Source organism: Ovis canadensis, chromosome 10 (genome assembly GCF_042477335.2).
Source record: "Ovis canadensis isolate MfBH-ARS-UI-01 breed Bighorn chromosome 10, ARS-UI_OviCan_v2, whole genome shotgun sequence".
In the NCBI taxonomy this organism is placed as follows: Eukaryota; Metazoa; Chordata; class Mammalia; order Artiodactyla; family Bovidae; genus Ovis; species Ovis canadensis.
In genome coordinates, this window is record NC_091254.1 from 41,995,753 (window position 1) to 42,019,413 (window position 23,661).

Here is a 23,661-nt window from a genome sequence, read left to right on the forward strand (position 1 = left end):
CATGCATTAGGGGTTCATTTCAAATATCTCCAATGTCTTTAAAATTTAGTAATATTTTTCTTTTTTTATTTTTCAAGAACACTAATTTTTGTTGCTTTAATTTTAGGCATTTAATTTCTACTTTTTTCTCATCATGACAACATTAATATTTTTAATATTAATTAAAATTAATTAATTTGGCTTCCCAGATGGCGCCAGTGATAAAGAACCCACTGGCTAACGCAGGAGACGTGAGAGATACAGGTTCAGTCCCTGGGTCAGGGAGATCCCCTGGAGAAGGGCATGGCAACTCACGCCAGTACTTTTGCCTGGAGAATCTCATGGACAGAGGAGCCTGACAGGCTACAATCTATAGGATCCAAAGAGCTGGACATGACTAAAACGACCTAGCAAGCACACAAGCACATATATTTACCAGATTCAAGCTCTGCACCTTTTAATGCATCATTCTGCATTTAGAACTAAATGATACTTGACCATACATTTGTTGAGTACTTCTGTTTATCTGGAAATCCCTATTGCATTTATCTATTTTGGAATCAAGCAATCTGACTTTTAGTTTCTTCTGTCAATTATTATTATTGTTGCTGCTGCTGCTAAGTCGCTTCAGTCGTGTCCGACTCTGTGCAATCCCATAGACGGCAGCCCACCAGGCTCCCCTGTCCCTGGAATTCTCCAGGCAAGAATACTGGAGTGGGTTGCCATTTCCTTCTCCAATGCATGAAAGTGAAAAATGCATGAAGTCGCTCAGTCGTGTCCGACTCTTAGTGACCTCATGGACTGCAGCCTCCCAGGCTCCTCCGTCCATGGGATTTTCCAGGCAAGAGTACTGGAGTAGGGTGCCATTGCCTTCTCCCAATTATTATTATTATTGTCATTATTAATGTGTGAGTAGCTCTGTTAGCACTCAATCTCAAGGACTAGATGAGGAAGTCTACTAGCTTTTGTTTCCTTTTTTAAGCCCTCAAGCTGACATTTCCTTGCAGGACTTGCTCTTAGCTCATAACTGAGAATTTTTAAACAATTGAATCCTGCTGGGTTATTTCTATGTTGAATGGTTATTGAAACATTATTATGATATTTTAAATAATTACGAATGTTTTATTATATTCATGTAACAAAACTTATCTACTTTATAATTTTATTTTACTTGCTATTCCAAGTCAAATAGTCATTAGATATATTTGCTTCCAAATCAAGTGAGACCCATTTAAATATGATGCACTATTCTCATTGATTGAATTCTCTTTAGAGCAGGAAGTAGTCACCTACTTGATATTATTTGAGAAATGTGGAGAGAGCTTTCTCCTCTGTCTCACACTATCTCGAGTTTTATCATTAGAGATTCAGTACTTGGTGTTTGTCATCAGATGGTGCCCTTTAAAATGTGAATATACTTGGGAAAATTGACTCTTCTCAATGTCAATCATCAATCTTTTTGTGAATTTGCTCTTACCCACTGTAAGTGTGAACAGAGACATAAAATAAGATGAGAGAGAATAAGAATGGGGTGGGAGGAACTCTGATATTGAGGAAAAAGCTCTAACTGCATCAGCATTTTGCCTCTTTCATCCTTGACTCTCAAAGAGTATTATTCAAATTATCATAATGGTTTGAAAGAATTAATAAAATGTAGGTCTCTGTTTTTGGGAAGTTTCTTCAAAATAATCAATAAATATTTACTGTATTTCTCTACTATGCCACACTTGTTCAGCACATCACACACATTATTTTACTTACTCCTCAAAACAACCCAATTTGCCTGATGAGAGAATGAGGCTCGGAGAAATTGCATAACTTTCTGAAGGTCATGCAGCTAGACTAAGATCTTAACCTCTAAACTCTATTTATTCTTAGGGTATTGGGGAACAATTGGATACCTCCAAGTAGAAAAGTGACATGATCAAACTGTATTTTAGAAACATCATCCTGGAAGCTGAATAGATTGGAGGGAGATAAGACTAGAGTCAGGCTAGAAGTTAGAAGGCTATTGTAATTATCTAAGCATGACCTGAATGTTGCCCAGGAGGTGGAAGTAGAAATGAAAATAAGTAGATGGATTCAAGCAAGATTTGAGAGTAGGCATCAACAGAATTTAACAAGAAAGGCAGGAAAGAGTCAAAGATGATCCTTGGGTTTCCCATTTGGGCAACCAGGTAGATTGATTGTTTTTATCAGTTGGAGCTGTTATGACAAGTATACCATAGACTTGATGGCTTAAACAACAGATATTTATTTCTCATAGTTCTGGAGTCTTCAAGTCCAAGATCAGGGTACTGACAGATTTGGTATCTGGTGAAAAGTCATTTCCTGCTTTGCCAATGACCATTTTCCTCACTGAGTCCTCACATGATACAGAACTCTGAGCTCTTCATCCTCTTACAAGGGCACCAACTCCACTGTGCGGGACCCAACCACATGACCTCATCCAAACCAAATTACCTCCCAGAGCTCTACCTCCAAATGCCATCATAATGGGGATTAGGCTTCAACAACTGAATTTGGGGAGGAACGCATACGTTCAGTTCATGATGCCTTTCCCTAAGATGGGAACACAGAAAAAGAATTGGTTTGGAAGTTGGGTATGTATGTGGGGGTGTAAAATGTTGAGTTTGAACACACGGTTTTATGGTGTCTGAAATCTCCAAATACAGATGTCCAATAAACAGTTTCCTATATTGGCCTGAAGTTCAAGTTAAGAGACGTGGGCTGGAGTTATAAATCTGGAGGTTATCAGAGTATGGATGGAAAGTAGATGAGATCACCCTGGAAAAACTGCAAAGTAAGAAGAGAAGCCAGCCTTGCAACATATCTGAAAAACAAAATAAAACAAAAGTAAATTAAATCAATATGCAAAAAGAGCCCAGGCAAGAAGGGAATCCACCAAGAAAATGAGAAGGACTAGTTAGATATGTACAAGCAAGGACTGTGGGAACAGGAGCCCAGAAGGATCAAGTTTCTGATGGGAGGAGTGCTCAGCTGCCTCAGTTGCTATAATGTTCCTGGTTAGCACTAAGGAGGTTATTGGAGGTTATTGGTGACATGAGGGCAGCAGAGTACAGGACAAAAACTAGACGTCAGTCTTCCTCTAGTTGCTAAATGGATACATAGTATAGTGTAAATCTTGACATAAGCCTGAGAAAAGTACATAAATCTGAGAAAAATAAGATTCAGACATCTTCCTTGTCAATGAATATTACTTTCATTATTCCAGATTCTTTGTGCACACTAAAATCATGCAATTGGCATTTTACCTTCATTTCTGAAGGCTATTCAGTTATAATTTTACAATCTGATTTTTTCAAACTCGATATTCTTAATGACGGCAGCATAAATTTGAGATATTAAGAGAGTCTTGATTTTTTTTTTAATACAGGTGCTCTCTGACAAACGAAGCAAAGCGAGAGCAGGTAAGTCTCTGAGGAAATCAGTTTTACTGATTGTCTGTGAAAGTTGTTTAAAGAGCCTTGCCTAGTTGCTATAAATTTAAGCATACCACATGTCTTGCAGAGTAATTGATAGTCACAGTATGATGTTAAATCTGAGTGTATCTACATCTTGAAGACTGGATCACTTCACTTAGTTGTTCCCTTGTCTTCATGCAGGCATATAGCGGGTTTAATTCATACACGCAGAAATTATTTTGCATAACTATACATGTTTTGTTAGTCACTTTGCTATATGTACAAATATATATAGCAAAAAATAATCATTATACATCTGAAGCTATTAATACTATACTGTTATATGTGAAAAAAATTAAGGAAATTTAAAAGAAATTCCTTTGCATAACCAGACTTTGTCTTGAAATATGTAGTATAGAAAAAGTAGTAAGAAAATAACAGCTGTACCAAAACAACTGCTAAGTCCTCTTGACAATAAAGAAAAGTAGCAATTTTTATTGTTGTATCTGCTATATTTGGAAATGTTATGCATAACATAAATCAAAATGCATCTTAATTTATTGACTTTCTTATTTCAATAATTACATAAAATAAGAAAAACTCCCTGGAACCATCACTTCTTACCATCTGTTTAGCAACTGTTGTTTTATTTGAACAGTTCTTTATTTGACCAGTCATTGTGGACACATCATTCTGAATCTTCTCATTTGTCCTTACTTCATATGGTCATTTAAATGTTTACACTTGAAAGGAAACCACTTCAAAAACTTTGTGTGATTCCATCACCCACATTCTTCACATGTTAAAGATAATGTGTTTCTGGGAAACTTCAATGAAAAAATTAAAACTTCTTATTTCTGAATTAATATCTTTAGGGCCTTTTTTGAAATAAATTTGTCAAATAATGCCACTAAAAATAATACTGTATTGCTGCCCTGATTTTTGGTAACCATCATTATTTTTTTTTCAATGACCTCTTTTTCTTTAGTCTGTTGGAGAAAACTTTTAGTTCCTATTCAAAAACCCAAGATCTCAGCTTCAGCTCAAGTTAGCATCAGCTTTGCAAAGGTCTCTGAATATAGTCATCTACTGTTCTATCTCTTGGGGAGGCTTGCAAGGAGACGTTCACACTGGACCACCAGGCAAAGTGATTGGCTGGAAATGCATCACAAAAATATCCTTGAGAATGTGCTGGCCCCACCAACTGTACCAAGAATCACCAAACAGAGTTGCTCCCGCCATTCTGTGAAGTGCTTATAGCATCAAGCATGCATAATTTTGTCCATATCCATTTTTATATTTGGAGAAGGATATGGCAACCCACTCCAGTATTCCTGCCTGGAGAATCCCATAGACAGAGTAGCTGGCACGCTACAGTCTGTGGAATTGTGAAGAGTTGGATGCAACTGAAGCAACTTAACATGCATGCATGCATTTTTATATTTGAGACCTTAATGATACATAACCCTCAACCACCTGACACCTGAGTGGGATATAAGCAACACCTGTTTTTAAAATCTTATGAATGTGTCCCAAATTGCAAACTAGAACCCTCTGTGCTTCATCACTTTTTGTTAAAATTCCAGCTCAAGCTCAAGGGGTCGATCTTGCATTTACGTCAGCAAAGACTTTCAGTCCAGAAATCACAAAATGGGGGATTTACACAAATAAGCAGCATGCTAAGGTTTTAATTAAAATGTGATAGATTTATTTTCTTTTTATCATAAGCAAACCCAACTTTTTATAGTTAAAGGATATTTTCCATCATACAAAATTACAGTCAAGAGAGTAAATAAGAAACAAGTCCCACTAACTTCTGGCCAGAAATGACAAGTACTTTTCTAACAAATCTCCAATGAGGAATTTCAGCTTTGATAGCTCTGATCTGGTATAAAAGTACCAGATTTGATGTGCAGCTTATCCTCCAGTATCCATATATCGTGCAGTGGGGGTTCAGTCTACCAGAGACTCAGTTTTTAGCTGCTTATCTACTCTGCCAGCTAGTGCTTCATCTTGACATTAAAAAAAAGCATTGGCATTGGCAAGCAAGCCAGCAGAACCTAGAAAAGAGTCAAATCAATTTTCACATAAATATTTATGCAAAGTGCTCTGGGAATAGGAAGTATTGGTGAAGGGTGTCTGAGGACAATTTTTCTGCACACATAAATCAGAGGAGAATTTTTGAAGTCTAATTCATATTTCCATGCAAATGTGAAACCGTCCATATTTGGGGCTTTTCAATTACAGCTGCCCTCTTTTTTTTAATCTCATTTTTCAAATTAAATTATTTTAACAATGTAAATTTTTAGTGGTCATTCTTTCCTGCTGTTTGTAAGATGTGAAGTCAGCTCTCCTCATTTTTGGCTTCCCATCAGTGCTCCTTGACTGGAGGTTTCAAGAGCTTCTATCTGTATGCTTTACCAAAGATGCAATATGGAAGTCAGACAGAATAGGCTATTCAGTATATAGGAACGTAGGATATAACATGACATAGAAGGACATGCCGTGACGTAACCTCACTGTTTGTCCTTGTAAGGTGATTCCTTATGATTCTTTCTTGTGTGTTAAAATGGTATGATCTCTATTTTCCTCTGGTCTCAAGTCACTGGAGAGGGATAAGTGGGGAACCCAGTGTAATAGAAGCTGAGGCACAAGGAGGTGGTGATCTAAAGGCCAGTCAGTGTTGTTACATTCAGTAATAAATTAAGAGAAGGTGTCACTAAGTAACTACACTCTTTTTAAAGGAGTTTAAACTGTCCAACAGGGCAAAATATTTTAGCCTAGTAATAGAAGAAACATTTGCTATGATAATAATGGCGTAAATTCTGAATTTGTGCTTATCATACTGTGACCTTTGTGAGGTAAAAAGTCAAAATGGAAATGAATGGTACATACTATGGTATGACTTCCCTAGTGACTTTTCATTTTGAAAAGTTAATATAAATGTTTAAATGCTAACCCATATGGTTATGGTTAACTTAATCTGTCCTTAAATTCAGTTTGTCATGGGACATGTTTTTTCTTTCTTCAAATTTGTAAGTAGGAGACCAAATTCCAGTGTTGCTCACTATCAAGAATTTTGAATATTGCACTGGCATACTGTTTTTCTCATACAACATGTATTTTTGCTTCCAGATTGTAAAAAAGAAAAGAAATTCTTTTCCATTTAGAAAAGTATTTGAAAACCTGAGGAAAATAAGGCCACATCTGAAGAAATTGCTTACATTTTTTTTCTCCATTATTTCATTAGGGTAGCAGGGACAGCTCCTCTAAGCACAGTCTCAGAGGGATTTTCATGGCCATAAGTATTCCTCCTTCCTGAAAGCGCTTAATTACTTTCTGCCCCCTCAGCTTCATGTGTTACGGCATTTTGTTAGACCCATTATCAAGAGTATGAAGACTGGCTCAAAAAGAATTTTCCCAGGTGTTAGAGATGCAAAATATGCAGGTAATCAAAAGTGCAGCGAAATCCAATGACCATGAACAGAAGCATATGCTATGGAATGTTCGCATTCTTCCACTTCACTGGAATTTAACCATAGTGACAAATCCCCAAGAGCGAGAAATCCCCAAGAGCGAGAAATCCCCAGTGCCTCTCACCAATCTCAACTGAAAATTATAGCTTCATTTTAATTCAGAGTAATGAACGTCTACTGTGTCCCTAGCACTGTGCAAGGTCTTAGCAACACAAAGATAAATGAGATAAAATTATCCCTCCTTCAAGAAACTTACCCAACTTGAATCCCTTTCTCTTAAGATTACTTTAGCGAAACCAGAGCTTGTCAGTAAATGTGTGACTGGTGAAAGTTACGATCATTTAATACGTTTTCAAATTGTGATTTCCTATGGCTACATAAAGAGAAGCCATTACCATTTGTGGCAGTATGCCCTCATGAGGCAAAAGGAAAGCATCCAGTGTGTGCTGAGAGGAAACTTGGTTTTATTTTATATTAATTTGTATGAATCTCTATCATAAAATGCAAGTGCCACATAAAGCTTAAGAGCTATATAAATCTAGTTCACATTCTTTCCCTCCATATTTGAGTTGTGCCAGCTTATTCTGGATGCTTAGTTATAGCCCTTGTAAGCTGCCAACTTAAATACAGAGGGAAAGGAGAGTGGTTTTTAGCCACCATTCCTACCTCTTGCAGCTGGTGTTCAAAGTCTTCTCTAGGGCAGTGCTTCCTAAGTATCTGAAAGAGTCCCATGTAGCAGGAAGTCAGGGAAACTGTCAAACCAGCAAAGATGAAATTTGTTTTACCTGAAGAATTCAGGTGACTTTTGTGTTCCTATTCCCTCCTCTTGAAGTGTTTATTCCCCAGCACTTAGCATGGCTGTCTTCTCCTCACCATCCAGCTTACATCCACTGCTTTTAAAACTCTTCTCTGCCCACTCTATCTGAAGAGGTTGGCTCCCCCAACCCCAGTTTTTTTCTCTGCAGTCTCTTTGTTTCCCTCACAGCACTTGTCAGAATTTAATTTCTTCCTTCCATCCTTCCCTCCTTTCTCTCTTCCCCTTAGACTAGGTGGCCTGTGTCTTGTTAATTGTTTTATCCCTTGTGCTCAGCAGACTGCTGCTACCTAACAGGTGCTCAAAAACATTCGATGAGTAGAAGAATCCCTGAACAATTGTTTTATATTAATATAATTACATGCCTTCCATAGAAAAACATATATGCAAGAGGAAAACCATTGTGTTTATCCAGCTGCTTTGTGACATTCTTGGCACATTGCTAGGTACCCACTTTGAAGAACTGGAATATTAAGTCTGGGATATTAGGGGAAAATAGAGGACTGTGTTTATTGAGTGCCTACTGTGTTCCAGATTATGATAGATTATCTATGAATATTCACTCATTCAATCCTCAAGAAGCCCTATATCATAAGGGATATTGTCCTCAGTTTTTACATATAAAAAATAAGGATCAATGAGATTAAATTGCTCAATGAGTATCAAAGTTGGAATTTAAACTTGATTCTATCTGATTTTTAAGCTCACGTAAAAAAAGTATATCAAAGAGTTAGTCTCTCAGTCATGTCCAGTTCTTTGCAACCCCATGGACTGTAGCCCTCCAGGCTCTTCTGTCCATGTTTTTCACTAAACAAATACTTCTCAAGGAGTACAGTGGGGTGGGGGTGGGGACTGGGAGTTGTTAGTTGCTACTGCTTGTCCATCCATAAACTCAACTGCTGTATTTTATATATTCATAAATTTATTGAGTTAAATTGCATAAGCATTATGATTCATTCCATAATGAATACAAGGAAGGACAAGAAAGTGCCTTCCGTCAAGGAGCTCACAGTTAGTGGGGAAGAGAATAAACAATACATGAAGTGATCAAAATGTGGATATTTTCTGTTATATTTATATTCTGCAACTTAGAATATAAACATGGCAAGGACACAGCAGGATCCTTAAAATCTAAAAAAAATTACTGTTGCAAATACTTTAATGAAATTTTATTTGAAAATTCCCTCATAAATAGTAATAGTAATCATTTATAAAAAATGAGTTCTGGAGACCAAAACTGAAGCAAACCAAGAGGTTTGATCTTAGGCTGCTGTTGTTGCTTCTTTTTTTTTTTTTTGACTGCACCATGCAGCATGTGGGATCTTAGTTCCCCAACCAGGGATGGAACCTGTGCCACCTGCAATGAAAGTGTTGGAGTCTTAACCACTGGACCACCAAGGAAGACCCTGTTGTTGCTTCCATAGTGCCTTGGAAGCAGCCAGATTTGAGCAAATCCTAAATGATAAAAGGCAAATCAGTACCTGATTTCTCCCCTTTGTTGTTTCTTTGAAAATTAGGCTCATTCTTCTCGAGGGTAAAAGTCTTAGAATAGATGAGACCATGACCAGAAAGCAGAAAAGCAGTTACAGCACTTGGAAGCTTATTTGTTGGCAACAGGGAAAGAATAATATCTTGTTAAGAGAATCTTTCTTTGTTCTGGATAATTTCTTTCATCAGGAGCATTGAAGTATTAATGCATTTTGTTTTTCAGTACCATTTCTTGCAAGTAATAGACCTAAGCCAGAACCTATCCTTTTCACCTTATGCCCATGAACTGAAAGGAAAATATTAAAAATTTCTGTTAGATACAGCATGATTTTATGTTTTTACTTGCTACCTTTAATAAAAATGGATCTCTCTACTTTTATGCATAGCATGTTGGTTTCTTACATAAACTTAATGTTGAAAATAAAGTATTATTTCATTTTGCAGTTTTACAATGTACCCACTTCTTATAAATAGATTTGAGATTAGTCAATGTTTATATTTATTATTCTTGAAACTGCAATCTCTGTAAATAGTGCATTAAGGAAAATACCAGATTTAAAAGGCAGCCATAACTTTTGCTTTTGAAATTGCCTTATATAAGTATGCTGTATTCAAATATATACTCTTGAAAGCATCTTTCACACACCATTATTTTCATTGCACTATTATAAATAAATATAGTCCCATGGAAAATTTTCAATCATATTGACTACACCATTACTACAGATGAATAACTTTGATGTATATTTATTTCTAGCCATTATTCAGTCTTTGGAAATACTGGTAGGTCTAAATGATTTCTTGTAGGCTCCACTTGTTTTGTGAAGCTGCTCCTTCCCCAAGGCAGCCCTGAAATTACCATTTGAAAATATGGGACCTTTTATAAAACATTGTCCTAATCCAAAAAGTTGAACATATTCTTTAGAAAAAGAATATTTGGCCCCCTATTATTTTTTTACAGAATTTAATCATTGAATACTATTCAGTTACAGCCCTCAAATTTATGTGTACGTCTTTTGTTAACATCCTCCTCTAAGAGAGGAACAGAGATTCCAAAATCACATTAGTGTGTGGGCACCATCACCAAGAGCTGGCAATTGTGGTTCTTCTCACCCCGCATCAGCACCTTCCAATCTGGAAACATGGTAGCCCCTCTAGCCAAAGCTATGGTTTTTCCAGTTGTCATGTATGGATGTGAGAGTTGGACTATAAAGAAAGCTGAGCACCGAAGAATTGATGCTTTTGAACTCTGGTGTCGGAGAAGACTTTTGAGAGTCCCTTGGACTGCAAGGAGATCCAGCCAGTCAATTCTAAAGGAAATCAGTCCTGAATATTCATTGGAAGGACTGATCGTGAAGCTCCAATACTTTGGCCACCTGATTTGAAGAACTGACTCAGTGTAAAAGACCCTGATGCTAGGAAAGATTGAAGGCCAGAGGAGAAAGGGACAACAGAGGATAAGATGGTTGGATGGCATCATCTACTCAAGGGACATGAGTTTGAGCAAGCTCCAGCAGTTGGTGATAGCAGGGAAGCCTGGCATGCTGCAGTCCATGGGGCTGCAAAGCATCAGACACAACTGAGCCACTGAACTGATTGAACCTCAGCTACTGAAATAAGCCTCATTTTACTAATATATGTATCTGGCATAATTTTTATAGGGGTTATATGGATAACAGATGGAGAGTACTGAGTTTGATGCCCGCATGTGGTCAGTGCATGGTGGCAATTACTTGCCTTATTAATGATAATTAGATCTGTTCAAAGTTCCCATAATCACCTTCAACAACAACTTGTGTTTACTGAGTACCCAAATGATGCATGATAAAGCATTTTAATGGTGGACGCAAGGCCATAAATTTAAAAAAGAAGAAGTCAAGATGTTCTAACTTTTAAGATATCAAAGCTCATTCTTTACTAGTTATCTTGAATAAGTCACATTCTGTTTCCTCAGATGTAAAATATGAGAAGAGTTTTGTTTCAGTAATAGAAGTACTATGACCACTTAATGTAACAATTATAATAAGTTTCATAATGAATAAGTACACCCAGCCTACTACTCTAAAAGGAAATTTATGGATGAGAGATTCATATAATTTCAAAAACCAACATGATAACTTAACTATAATAAATGAAACCAAAAAGAAAGTTAAATGATTGTGTACTTAATTCATAATGTTCAGCTTGATTATATTAAAAGATATAATGAAGCAATCTGATACTTATAATGAGTAGGTTTGGATTTTTAAAAAGGTAAGAATATGAGAAGCCACTTGATGGAAGGGGTATAGGAATATGAAGGAGTGGAGATAAGGATGGAATTAGAATAAAACCAGGATTGAGATGAGTAATATCAGACTTATATATGAGATAAAAGGCAGGAGAAAATAATCTTAAAGTAAAGATTAGATGTCAAGACAAATTGTTAACTCATGTAGAGAAAAATAAGAAAGTTTGATTTCTTGTAAATGAGGTGAGCTTTGTTCATGTATAATGTCACAATAATTAATCTCCTGTGCTATAATAAGAAACAGAACAAAATCTATCTCCTTTCTTGAAATTCCACCACCCGTGGCAATGCATGCAGCCAGGCTCATATTTAGGAAGACATTAGAGATCATTTTGTTCCGTGAGCAACAGAAAGTGAGAATGGATTAGAAAAAGAAGCTTTACTACAAGAGGCTATAGAGAAATTGTGTAATTGATGTATGGAAACAGTAATGAAAAGCCTAGATAATTAAAAAATAAATGCTTTAAACATAGATGGTCATATTTCAGTTAAGTTCAGCTCAGTTCCTCAGTCATATCTGATTCTTTGCAACCCTGTCCATCACCAACTCCCTGAACTTGCTCAAACTCAAATTCAGTGCATATTGCTGCTGCAGTCACTTCAGTCGTGTCCGACTCTGTGCGACCCCATAGATGGCAGCTCACCAGGCTCCGCAGTCCCTGGGATTCTCCAGGCAAGGACACTGGAGTAGGTTGCCATTTCCTTCTCCAATGCATCAAAGTGAAAAGTGAAAGCAAAGTCACTCAGTCGTGTCCAACTCTTTGCGACCCCATGGACTGCAGCCCACCAGGCTCCTCCATCCATGGGATTTTCCAGGCAAGAGTACTGGAGTGGGGTGCCATTGCCTTCTCCCTCAGTGCATATTAAAACCATGTAAAAACTACTTTCTATTTGTATGTGTAATGGAATTAACATCTAGTCTCAGAGAATCTCAGATAAAAATGTATGTGGCAAGAGATCTTAAAATCATGTAGAATGCAGGGCAGTTCTTCACTGGGCATGCCTGTCCTATGGCCTTCAGGATAGTCACTAAATTTGATTAGAAACTCCTAATTATTGCAGTAAACAAAAATGTACTCCTTCATTTTCTTCCCCAAATGCACCCTTCTAGGAAATGTAAGATCTCTACTAAGAATCATTGGCTTGGAGAGCAAGCGCATCAGTGTATTTGACTTTCCACGTGCAGGCACGAATCTAGCAGCATGACTTGAGGTTGGGATACCACCTAGACTGGGACTGAGAGTGCATTTTGCAACTTGTTCCTTCAACTTCCTGGTGCCAACCGTGGCATGCCAGTTCTAACAGTCCGTAGATACTTCAGATGCTTGTTGGACACCCTGCTTAAATTCATGGCCTTGAAATCTCTTTCCAAGTAGGAGGCATAGGCAAAACTTCATGCTTCTAGTAAAAAAAATAACACCTCTGAATGAATGAGTATACCGTGCAAACCCGCTATTCCATTTAGATAGTTACATATATGGTGGTTTTCCTTTTCACTGAACTCCTATATAAAATGAGACCACAACTTTTGTTCATCTTTTGAGCATTTCAGTGAGTTTTAAAACTTCTATTCTTAGCTCTGTTCTATCTGTTCTTAGCTCTACAACTCACATCAAAATCAATCTGACATTTGATAACAATCAGCAGCTCAAATTAACAAACTCAGCTTTGGATAGGATTTTAATTCATCTATGAAAGTCATCTTCCAATTATGGAAGCAAACCAATTTCTCTTCTGGAAAATTCAGTAAACGCATGCTTGTCAGACTATGTCTATTTTGAGTTATATTGTAAGGTTTCTGAAAGGCACAATTGAGTTACATAGTAACATACAAGATGAATTTATATTTTTACATGTAAAATACATCCACATCCTTACTCCTTATGGTCTTTTTTAAAAAAATAAGCAATTCTGTGTTCCCTATCACCCATAGGATGAAACCATCCAGAAAACCTGTCTGGCCATCAAAGTTCCTTAACAATCTGACTGCAACTTACCCCTACTCCCTTCCACTCTGTCAGACAACACCTCAGTCCCTTTTCTAGCTGTCTATATTTCCTTCCTCACAAACATCATTCAGGCCAGACACAGTTGCTTCTGGGCCTGCAGTTGAACCCCTACTTCGTCATGTAATCACTTCACTTTCAGAGTCAGCTTTTTTCATAAGTACAAAGCAGAGGGCATTAAATGATGTAACGTACACAATGCTTAGCACAGACTCTAGAACACAGTGGGTCCCCCAGAGCTGTGAGTCCCTCTCCTCCTTTTAAAGGTCTTTATCTCAAAATCTGTAAAAGCACTGTCTTTGAGGCCAGGCCAAATTCTACCTCTGTGAAAATTTCCCTTGAGACCTTAGCTGAAAGTACTCACTCATTTACAGATGAAGATACTGGATACAGAGAAACTAAGTAGCTTGGGGCTTCATTACTGGTTCAATGTAAAGCATAGATTCCAGCCTAAGTGATCTGGCACTAGTGTGTGCTTTTATTTTTAAACAGGATATAGATTTTAAAAAAATAACTCGAGATGTAATTTGTGTACCAAATGTGTACCCATTCAAAATGTACAATTCAAAAAAAAAGTGTACAACTCAATGGTTTGTACCGTAATCACAAAGGTGTGCAGCCATCACCACAAGCAGTTTGAGAACATATTCGTTACTCCAGAAACAAAGCAGTCACTTTGCATGTCCCCTCAATCTTACCCTCTAGTCGCCAGCCACTGTTAATCTACTTTCTGTCTCTACAGAGATGCCTATTCTGATATTGCATATAAATGGACTCATAAAATATGTGGTCTCCTGTACCTTGTTACTCTCTTCCCATGATGCTCTCAAGGTTCATCCATACTGTGGCGTGTATCAGTACTTCATTTCTCTTTATTGTTGAGTAATATTCTGTTGTATGGATAAACCTTACTAATCTATCTGTTCATCAGTTTATAGACATTTGGATTCTTCCCACCTGTTGGTTTATGATTAACATTATTGTAAATCTTCATCTACATGTTTTTGTGTGAACATTTTAGGGCTTCCCAGGTGGCTCACTTGGAGAAGGCAGTGGCACCCCACTCCAGTACTCTAGCCTGGAAAATCCCATGGACAGAGGAGCCTGGTGGGCTCCAATCCATAGGGTCGCTAAGAGTCAGACATGACTGAGCAACTTCACTTTCACTTTTCACTTTCATCCATTGGAGAAGGAAATGGCAACCCACTCCAGTGTTCTTGCCTGGAGAATCCCAGGGATGGTGGGAGCCTGGTGGGCTGCCGTCTAGGGGGTCCCACAGAGTCGGACACGACTGAAGCAACTTAGCAGCAGCAGCAGCAGGTACCTCAATGGTAAAGAGTTTACCTGCCAATGCAAGAGATGCAGAAGACCCAGGTTTGATCCCTGGGTTGGGAAGATGCCCTGGAGGAGGAAATAGCAACCTACTCCAGTATTCTTGCCTGGAGAATCCTATGGACAGAGGAGCCTAGAAGGCTACAGTCCGTGGGGTCTCAAAGAGTCAGACACAACTAAGCAACTGAACATGCGTGCATGTATTTATTATTCTTGTGTACATATTTATAATTGCTGGGTCATATGCTAAAGCTGAAACTCCAGTACTTTGGCCACCTCATGCGAAGAGTTGACTCATTGCAAAAGACTTTGATGCTGGGAGGGATTGGGGACAGGAGAAGAAGGGGATGACAGAGGATGAGATGGCTGGATGACATCACCAATTCGATGGACGTGAGTCTGAGTGAACTCTGGGATTTAGTGATGGACAGGGAGGCCTGGTGTGCTGCGATTCATGAGGTCGCAGAGTCGGACACGACTGAGTGACTGAACTGAACTGATCTGAACTGATGGTAACTCTGTGTTAAACATTTTGAGGAACTGCCAAACTGTTTTTCAAAGTGACTATATCAGTTTAAATTCTTACCAACAATGTGTGAGGGTTTCAATTTCTCCACATCCTCACCAATGCTTATTATTATCTGACTTTATAGCCATCCTGGTGGGTGTGAATTTGTAGTTTTAATTTGTATTTCCCTAATGACTAATGATGTTGTACATCTTTTCACATGCCTATTGGCCACTTGCATTATCTTCCTTGAAGAAATGTCTGTTAAGCCCTTTGAAAATTATTTTTAAGTCCATGAAATTAAAAAAAATTTTTTTTAATTTATTTTTGACCACACCATGTGGCACGTGGGATCTTAGTTCCCCAACCAGGGATTGAACCTGTGTCCCCTGTATTGGAATTGCAGAGTCTTAACCCCAGGACCACCAGGGAGGTCCCTAAGCCCATTTTTAAATTGGGTTATTGCCTTTTTAAAGTGTTGAGTTTTGGAGTTTTTAAATATATTCTTGTGTACAAGACATTATCAGGTATACAATTGGCAAATATTTTCTCCCATTTTGTGAGGTGTCTTTTCACTTTCTTAGTGATGTTCTTTGAAATACAAACTTTTAAAACTTTGATGAATTCCAGTTTATTTTTTCTTTTGTTGCTTCTGTTTGTTATGTTGCTTATATCTAAGAAAGCTTTGCCTAACCTAACCCAAGTTCATGAAAATTTACTCCTATGTTTTCTTCTAAAAGTCTTGTGGTGTTAGCACTTGAATTTAGGCCTGTCATCACCTGGAATTTTTTGTGTTTGGTCTAAGGAAGGAGTCTAACTCCAGACTTTACCATGTGGATATCCAATTGTTCCAGCATTACTTGCTGAAAAAACTATCTTTCCTCTACTGATTTGAAACCCTTGTTGAAAAAGAGACTATGTACTTAATTGCAGTACTGTCATCTCTCCTCTCTGTCCATCAGGTTCCTTCGTCCTTACGAACTACCTTTTCTTCAATCATGCCCTGCTCTCCCACACATCCGTTCTTGCGGTCTATCTTGAATGCAGCTCCCCACTTTGTCTGCTATCTTGAATACTAGCTTAAATGGAATCTACTTTGTCTAGTTGTTGTGGCTTTAGCTGCAGCACATTATTTAGTTTTTCTAAATGTTTTACTTGTCATACTGGATCATTATCTAGTTATTGACAATTCTGCTTTAAAGAAAACTATCATTCTCTTTCTCCAAGCACCTGGCACAGTGTCCAGCATATTATAGACACTATAAGTTTAAATCTGTTGAAATGAATTAATGAACATAGCCTTGGCTAGGAATTTTAGGACCTATAAGAAATCCAGGAAGATCCTAAAGATATCAAGAGTTCAATAAATATAAAAGTTAATAAAATGAAAACTGCAACCTACAGTGAAAACATCATTTCTCATGCTTCTGATAAATTTCCTGCAGACTTATCGTTGCTATATCACTGTAAAGAACAGAGAAAGCTAGTAAAAATTTTACAGGTTGATAAAATATTTTGTGAGCTAATGCACTTCAAAAATGTATTTTACAGATCGCATTACTGAAAATATTCTTAAATCAATTTTGTTAATATCTTTCACATAGATTTTATAGCATATTTTTAAAAGATTAAGAATATTTTAGTTGCCAGTCCACAGTCATTTTCCATGCACATTCATTGGCCCTTATTTTAAAAGATAATTGATTTATAAAGGTGTTTATGGGACCAATATTATACACAACTATTGGAAACTAAGGTCTGTGTAATGCTGCGGCAAATAACAGTAAATAACCATAAAATAAGAGGACAACACTTTTCCAGGCCCAATTCTAAGGAAAAAAACAAAAGAAAACAAACAGAAGAAACCTAAATCAAATGCTTTATTTCTTCTTGTAAAAATTTTCTTTAATTGATCTATTTCAAATTAGAAAATAATATATGCTTGGACAAGCTGGTGAAGTAATGTAAGATAAATAAAGTAAAAGTAAATCATCCCCTTTCATTCTTACTGCCACGGCAAAGCAACCAGTTTTGATAGTTAAATTGTTAGTCAGAATATTCTCTTTTCTCTTTAAGCATTCACATACCTTTAAACATATCTCAGATATCTATTGCTGTGTGACAGATTACCCCAAAAGAGGTGAGGTGGGATTATTACCAGGCATCTTTGCAGTCTACCCAACATTCAAACCTGCTTTGTGTGTGATTTGGTCTAGATGAAATGAATGCATAATAACGCATTACTGTAAAACTCTTCTTAAGAATATATTATAGACATACTCATGAAGATCATGAAGATCTAATTCCAGCTGTCACCTTCTAGTTTCTTTATGCATATTACCCACACTCATATATGGGCTTCCCAGGTGGTGCTAGAGATAGAGAAACTGCCTGGCAATGCAAGAGACTAAAAAGGCTTGGGTTCGATCCATGGGTTGGGAAGATCCCCTGGAGGAGGGCATAGCAACCGGCTCCAGCATTCTTACCTGGAAAATCCCATGGACAGAGGAGCCTGGTGGGCTACACTCTATGGGGTCACAAAGAGCTGAACACGACTGAAACGACTTAGCACATGCACACACACACACACACACATTTATATATGGTTTTGGTGAATTTTTTCTCTCCTCTTTTTTTTGCATTACATTTTAATGATCCTTTAATCCCAACCTCTGCCCACTGAATCTTCTGGGCCTCATGTCCATAAGACAGCCCAAGCTGAGATCTGATGTGTTTCTTTCCAGACTTGCTCTAAGGAGGGCTTAGTCTAGTTCAGTTAACTCTGTACTCTTCAGTCATTTTATTTTATTGAAAGTAAAATCTTTTTCCCTTACAGGCAGATAAAACCCACAGTATCTGGGGGTGAAATGGCTAGTTTTATCTCCCCTCCCCCAATATTTATACTAGTATATTTTATTTTTCTGTCTTATAGCATTTTCTGATTTGATTGCAATGGTTTAAATGTGTTTCAGTTTTTAGAGTAAATCTCCTGTTAAGTTTCAATAAATATTCTTCATCAAATTTTAATCTTTATTATTATTATCTTAGCATTTTAACTTAATAGTTGCATAGTCTTATTTTATCAAATGACCTTTTCATATTAATATTAATTTCCTTTTTAATTTGTCTGTTTCATCATTTTTAAAAGTTGACTTCCTAATTTAAAACGTTTCTGCATTCCAAGATATAATTTCACTAGTGGTAATGTGTTGTGGTTATTATGCTATTATTAATATTCTTCTTTTTGAAATAAATTTCTAACTTAAAGGAAATTTGCAAAAATAGTCCAAAAAAGCATGTATACTCTTTGATAGATTTACTATATAACCATTACTTAGACTTACCAATTTTTAATATTTTATCATTTTTTAAAAATTTTGTTCCATTTGCTTTATCATTTACACTCTCTCTGGTTATTCACCCTTTGTTTTTGCAAAATGAAGCAAGTGCATGTGGACATTTTGTCTTCTTTTTTCCCCACAAAATTAGCATTCTATTTTTGCTCTGTTGCATTTTCATGTGTCACATAACTATATTCTGGAGAGCACTTCTTATCAGTTTAAGATTCTTTATTAATTTATTTTTTTAAATAGCTATATAACACTCCATTGTGTGTATGAACCACAGTTCAACCAACTTATCTCTTATGTTTGGGCTGTTAGGTACTTTCCAACATTTTGCAAATACAGGTAATGCTGAAAAGCATGATATTACACATATGTGTTTTCATACAGCAAAAGTGTGTAAAGGTTACTTTCCAGGAATGGGATTGCTTGTTGCTTGATCAAATTCAGGATTCAGTTCATTGCTCAGTCATGTCCTACCCTTTGCGATCCCATGGACTGCAGCACCCCAGGCTTCCCTATCCATCACCAACTCTGGGAGCCTGCTCAAACTCATGTCCATCGAGTCAGTGATGCCATTCAACCATCTCATCCTCTGTCATCCCCTTCTTCTCCAGCCTTCAAACTTTCTCAGCATCAGGCTCTTTACCAATGAGTCAGTTCTTTACATCAGGTGGCCAAAGCATTGGAGTTTCAGCTTCAGCATCAGTCCTACCAATGAATATTCAGGCCTGATTTCCTTTAAGATAGACTGGCTTGATCACCTTGCAGTCCAAGAGTCTTCTCCAACACCACAGTTCAAAAGCATCAATTCTTCTGCACTCAGATTTCTATATAGTACAACTCTCACAGCCATACATGACTACTGAAAAAACCATAGCTTTGACTAGATGGACCCTTGTCAGCAAAGTAATGTCTCTGATTTTTAATATGCTGCCTAGGTTGGTCATAACTTGTCTTCCAAGGAGTAAGTGTCTTAATTTCATGGCTGGCAGTCACCATCTGCAGTGATTTTGGAGCCCCCTAGAATAACTTCTCACTGTTTCCACTGTTTCCCCATCTATTTCCCATGAAGTGAAGGGACCAGATGCCATGGTCTTCGTTTTCTGAATGTTGAGCTTTAAGCCAACTTTTTCATTCTCCTCTTTCACTTTCATCAAGAGGCTTTTTAGTTCCTCTTCACTTTCTGCCATAAGGGTGGTGTCATCTGCATATCTGAAGTTATTGATGTTTCTCCCAGCAATCTTGATTCCAGCTTGTGCTTTATCCAGCCTGGCATTTCGCATGATGTACTCTGCATATAAGTTAAATAAGCAGGGTGACAATATACAGCCTTGACATACTCTTTTCCCTATTTGAAACCAGTCTGTTGTTCATGTCCAGTTCTAACTTGCTTCTTAACATGCATACCAATTTCTCAAGAGGCAAGTCAGGTGGTCTTCTCTTTAAGAATTCTTCAGTTTGTTGTGATCCACACAGTTGAAGGCTCTGGCATAGTCAATGAAGCAGAAGTAGATGTTTTTCTGGAACTCTCTTGCTTTTTTGATGATCCAACAGATGTTGGCAATTTGATCTCTGGTTCCTCTGCCTTTTCTAAATCCAGCTTGAACAGCTAGAAGTTCATGGTTCATATACTTTTGAAGCCTGGCTTGGGGAATTTTGAACATATATTGCTAGCATGTGTGAGATGAGTGCAATTGTGTTGTAGTTTGAACACTCTGGCATTGCCTTTCTTTGGGATTGGAATGAAAACTGACCTTTTCCAGTCCTGTGGCCACTGCTGAGTTTTCCAAATTTGCTGGCATATTGAGTGCAGCACTTTCACAGTATCATCTTTCAGGATTTGAAATAGCTCCACTGGAATTCCATCACCTCCACTAGCTTTGTTCGTAGTGATGCTTTCTAAGGCCCACTTGACTTCGTGTTCCAGGATGTCTGGCTCTAGATGAGTGATCACACTATCATGATTATCTGGGTCATGAAGATCTTTTTTGTACCATTCTTCTGTGTATTCTTGCCACCTCTTCTTAATATCTTCTGCTTCTGTTAGGTCCAGACGATTTCTGTCCTTTATTGAGTCCATCTTTACATGAAATGTTCCCTTGGTGTCTCTAATTTTCTTGAAGAGATCTCTAGTCTTTCCCATTCTATTGTTTATCTCTATTTCTTTGCATTGATCACTGAGGAAAGCTTTCTTGTCTCTCCTTGCTATTCTTTGGAACTCTGCATTCAGATGGGAATATCTTTCCTTTTCCCCTTTGCCTTTAGCTTCTCTTCTTTTCTCAGCTATTTGTAAGGCCTCCTCAGACAGCCATTTTGCCTGTTTGCATTACTTTTCCTTGGGGATGGTCTTGATCACTGCCTCCTGTACAATGTCAGGAACCTCCGTCCGTAGTTCTTCAGGCACTCTGTCTATCAGCTCTAATTCCTTGAATCTATTTGTCACTTCCTCTGTATAATCATAAGGGATATGATTTAGGTCATACCTGAATGATCTAGTGGTTTTCCCTACTTCCTTCAATATAAGTCTGAATTTTGAAATTAGAATAATTTTGCTTGGTCAAACGGCTTATATTTATTTACATTCACACCAGCAATATGTAAAAGTGCTTGATCTCTCAGCTTCACCAGGTGAATATATTCTCAAGCTTTTAATTTTGCCATTCTGGAAGGTGAAAGTGATATAGCAGTGAACTTTAAATTTACATTTCTCTATTGTGAATGAAGATAAATGTCTTTTCATATGTATAATAGTTGTTTTGTGTTTTGTATGTCTTTATGAATTATTATTCCTATCCTTTGCCCATCTTTTTGTCAATTTTTGGTCTTTTTCTACTCTTTTTAATTTTGAAAGTTTCCAATATATTAGGGATAATAGCCCTCTATCTGTAATATATATTAACAATATTTTCCCCCTGATTTGTTACCTGTCTTTCATCATGGAGTTTTTGCCATGTAAAAGTTTGTTTCACTTGTGATGCTTTACTTCGAGTTGAATCTGTCTTTTCTTATATTGCATGTGAACTTTGGATCAAATGTAGAAAACAGGTCCACATACCTAGATTACGGCGTAATTCACTCATGTTTTCTTCTTGTTCTTGTATGCTTTCCTTTTTTGTTTTAACATAAAATATTATTAGTGAAAAAGTTGGCTTAAAGCTCAACATTCAGAAAACGAAGATCATGGCATCCGGTCCCATCACTCCATGGGAAATAGATGGGGAAACAGTGGAAACAGTGTCAGACTTTATTTTTGGGGGCTCCAAAATCACTGCAGATGGTGATTGCAGCCATGAAATTAAAAGACGCTTACTCCTTGGAAGAAAATTTATGACCAACCTAGATAGCATATTCAAAAGCAGAGATTACTTTGCCAACTAAGGTCTATCTAGTCAAGGCTATGGTTTTTCCAATAGCCATGTATGGATGTGAGAGTTGGACTGTGAAGAAAGCTGAGCACCGAAGAATTGATACTTTTGAACTGTGGTGTTGGAGAAGACTCTTGAGAGTCCCTTGGACTGCAAGGAGATCCAACCAGTCCATTCTGAAGGAGATCAGCCCTGGGATTTCTTTGGAAGGAATGATGCTAAAGCTGAAACTCCAGTACTTTGGCCACCTCATGCGAAGAGTTGACTCATTGGAAAAGACTCTGATGCTGGGAGGGATTGGGGACAAGAGGAGAAGGGGACGACCGAGGATGAGATAGCTGGATGGCATCACTGACTCGATGGACATGAGTCTGAGTGAACTCCGGGAGTTGGTGATGGACAGGGAGGCCTGGCGTGCTGCAATTCATGGGGTCACAAAGAGTCGGACACGACTGAGTGACTGAACTGAACTGAACTGTGCCATACTGTTTGTGAGGATAGTTGAAAACAGAAAGTTGAAATTATTTTATCAGAAGGATCTAATTCTGCTTTGAGAAGGCAATGGCACCCCACTCCAGTATTCTTGCCTGGAAAATCCCATGGGCGGAGGAGCCTGGTAGGCTGCAGTCCATGGGGTCGCGAAGAGTCAGACACAACTGAGCAACTTCACTTTCACTTTTCACTTTCATGTATTGGAGAAGGAAATGGCAACCCACTCCAGTATTCTTGCCTGGAGAATTCCAGGGATGGCGGAGCCTGGTGGGCTGCCGTCTATGGGGTCACATAGAGTCGAACATGACTGAAGTGACTTAGCAGCAGGAGCAGCAGCAGTTCTGTCTTAGCACAAACGGAGGTTTATCCATCCTGCACAGAGGTCTCCCTCTGTAGAGCAAGGCTCTCCTCCAATACAGAGGGGGCAGAAGGTCAAGCATTCTGGGTGGTGCTACAGATGGGGAGGTCCATGACAGTCCTTCTTTATTATCAGAAATGAGTTTTCAGGTAGGAGATAAAGCCAGATGGCTACATAAGTTTACATCCTTGGCCTTGTGCTTAGACATGCATTTAGCATCCTAATTCTAATTTTCTTGGTATGTTATTCACATCAGGCAAGATGTCCTTATTCCACATCATTAGCTGTTTGCTCACAACAAGCATTTTGAAGAAGAGAGTGTATAGTACCTGCTCTTCTCCAGCTGCTCTCTGCTTCTACTTCCACTTATATGACCATTAACATCGTCCATGACACCAATAAAATGGAGGTGGTAGATTATCTTAAAATATTTTCAATAAATCATCTGACAACTACCGAACCTAGTCATAAATCACAAGAATATTCCTACAGGGGAAGGCACACACAGCTATTGATTTTTATTAAGCTTGCATTAAGCACTTAGCAGAAGACAGCAATGAATTAGTAATCACCTCAGTGTTTTCCAGGTTCAACTGAAGTAGCACGTTAGGGAAATTCCGAGACACTATATCAAATAAATGCTACATGGTGAAGGACACAGCAGGGAAGAGAGGAGAAAGTACACTGAATGAGAAAAACGGGAACAATTAAATTATAAGGAGAACAAACTGGAAAAAGTGTGGCTCCAAAGGTTGATATTGGTGTATAGCATAAAGGGAAA

General features: G+C 37.8%; 1 protein-coding gene across 4 annotated transcripts in view; it reads left to right on the forward strand.

Annotated features, from left to right (window-relative positions):
* STARD13 (StAR related lipid transfer domain containing 13) overlaps positions 1 to 23,661 on the forward strand; it is a 505,433-nt gene that overhangs the window by 197,040 nt on the left and 284,732 nt on the right. For all 4 annotated transcript variants that reach the window (XM_069601576.1, XM_069601578.1, XM_069601575.1 and 1 more), the window contains exon 3: positions 3,377 to 3,410. In XM_069601576.1, the coding sequence (XP_069457677.1) occupies positions 3,377 to 3,410 (34 nt within the window). The remainder of the gene's footprint in view (positions 1 to 3,376; positions 3,411 to 23,661) is intronic.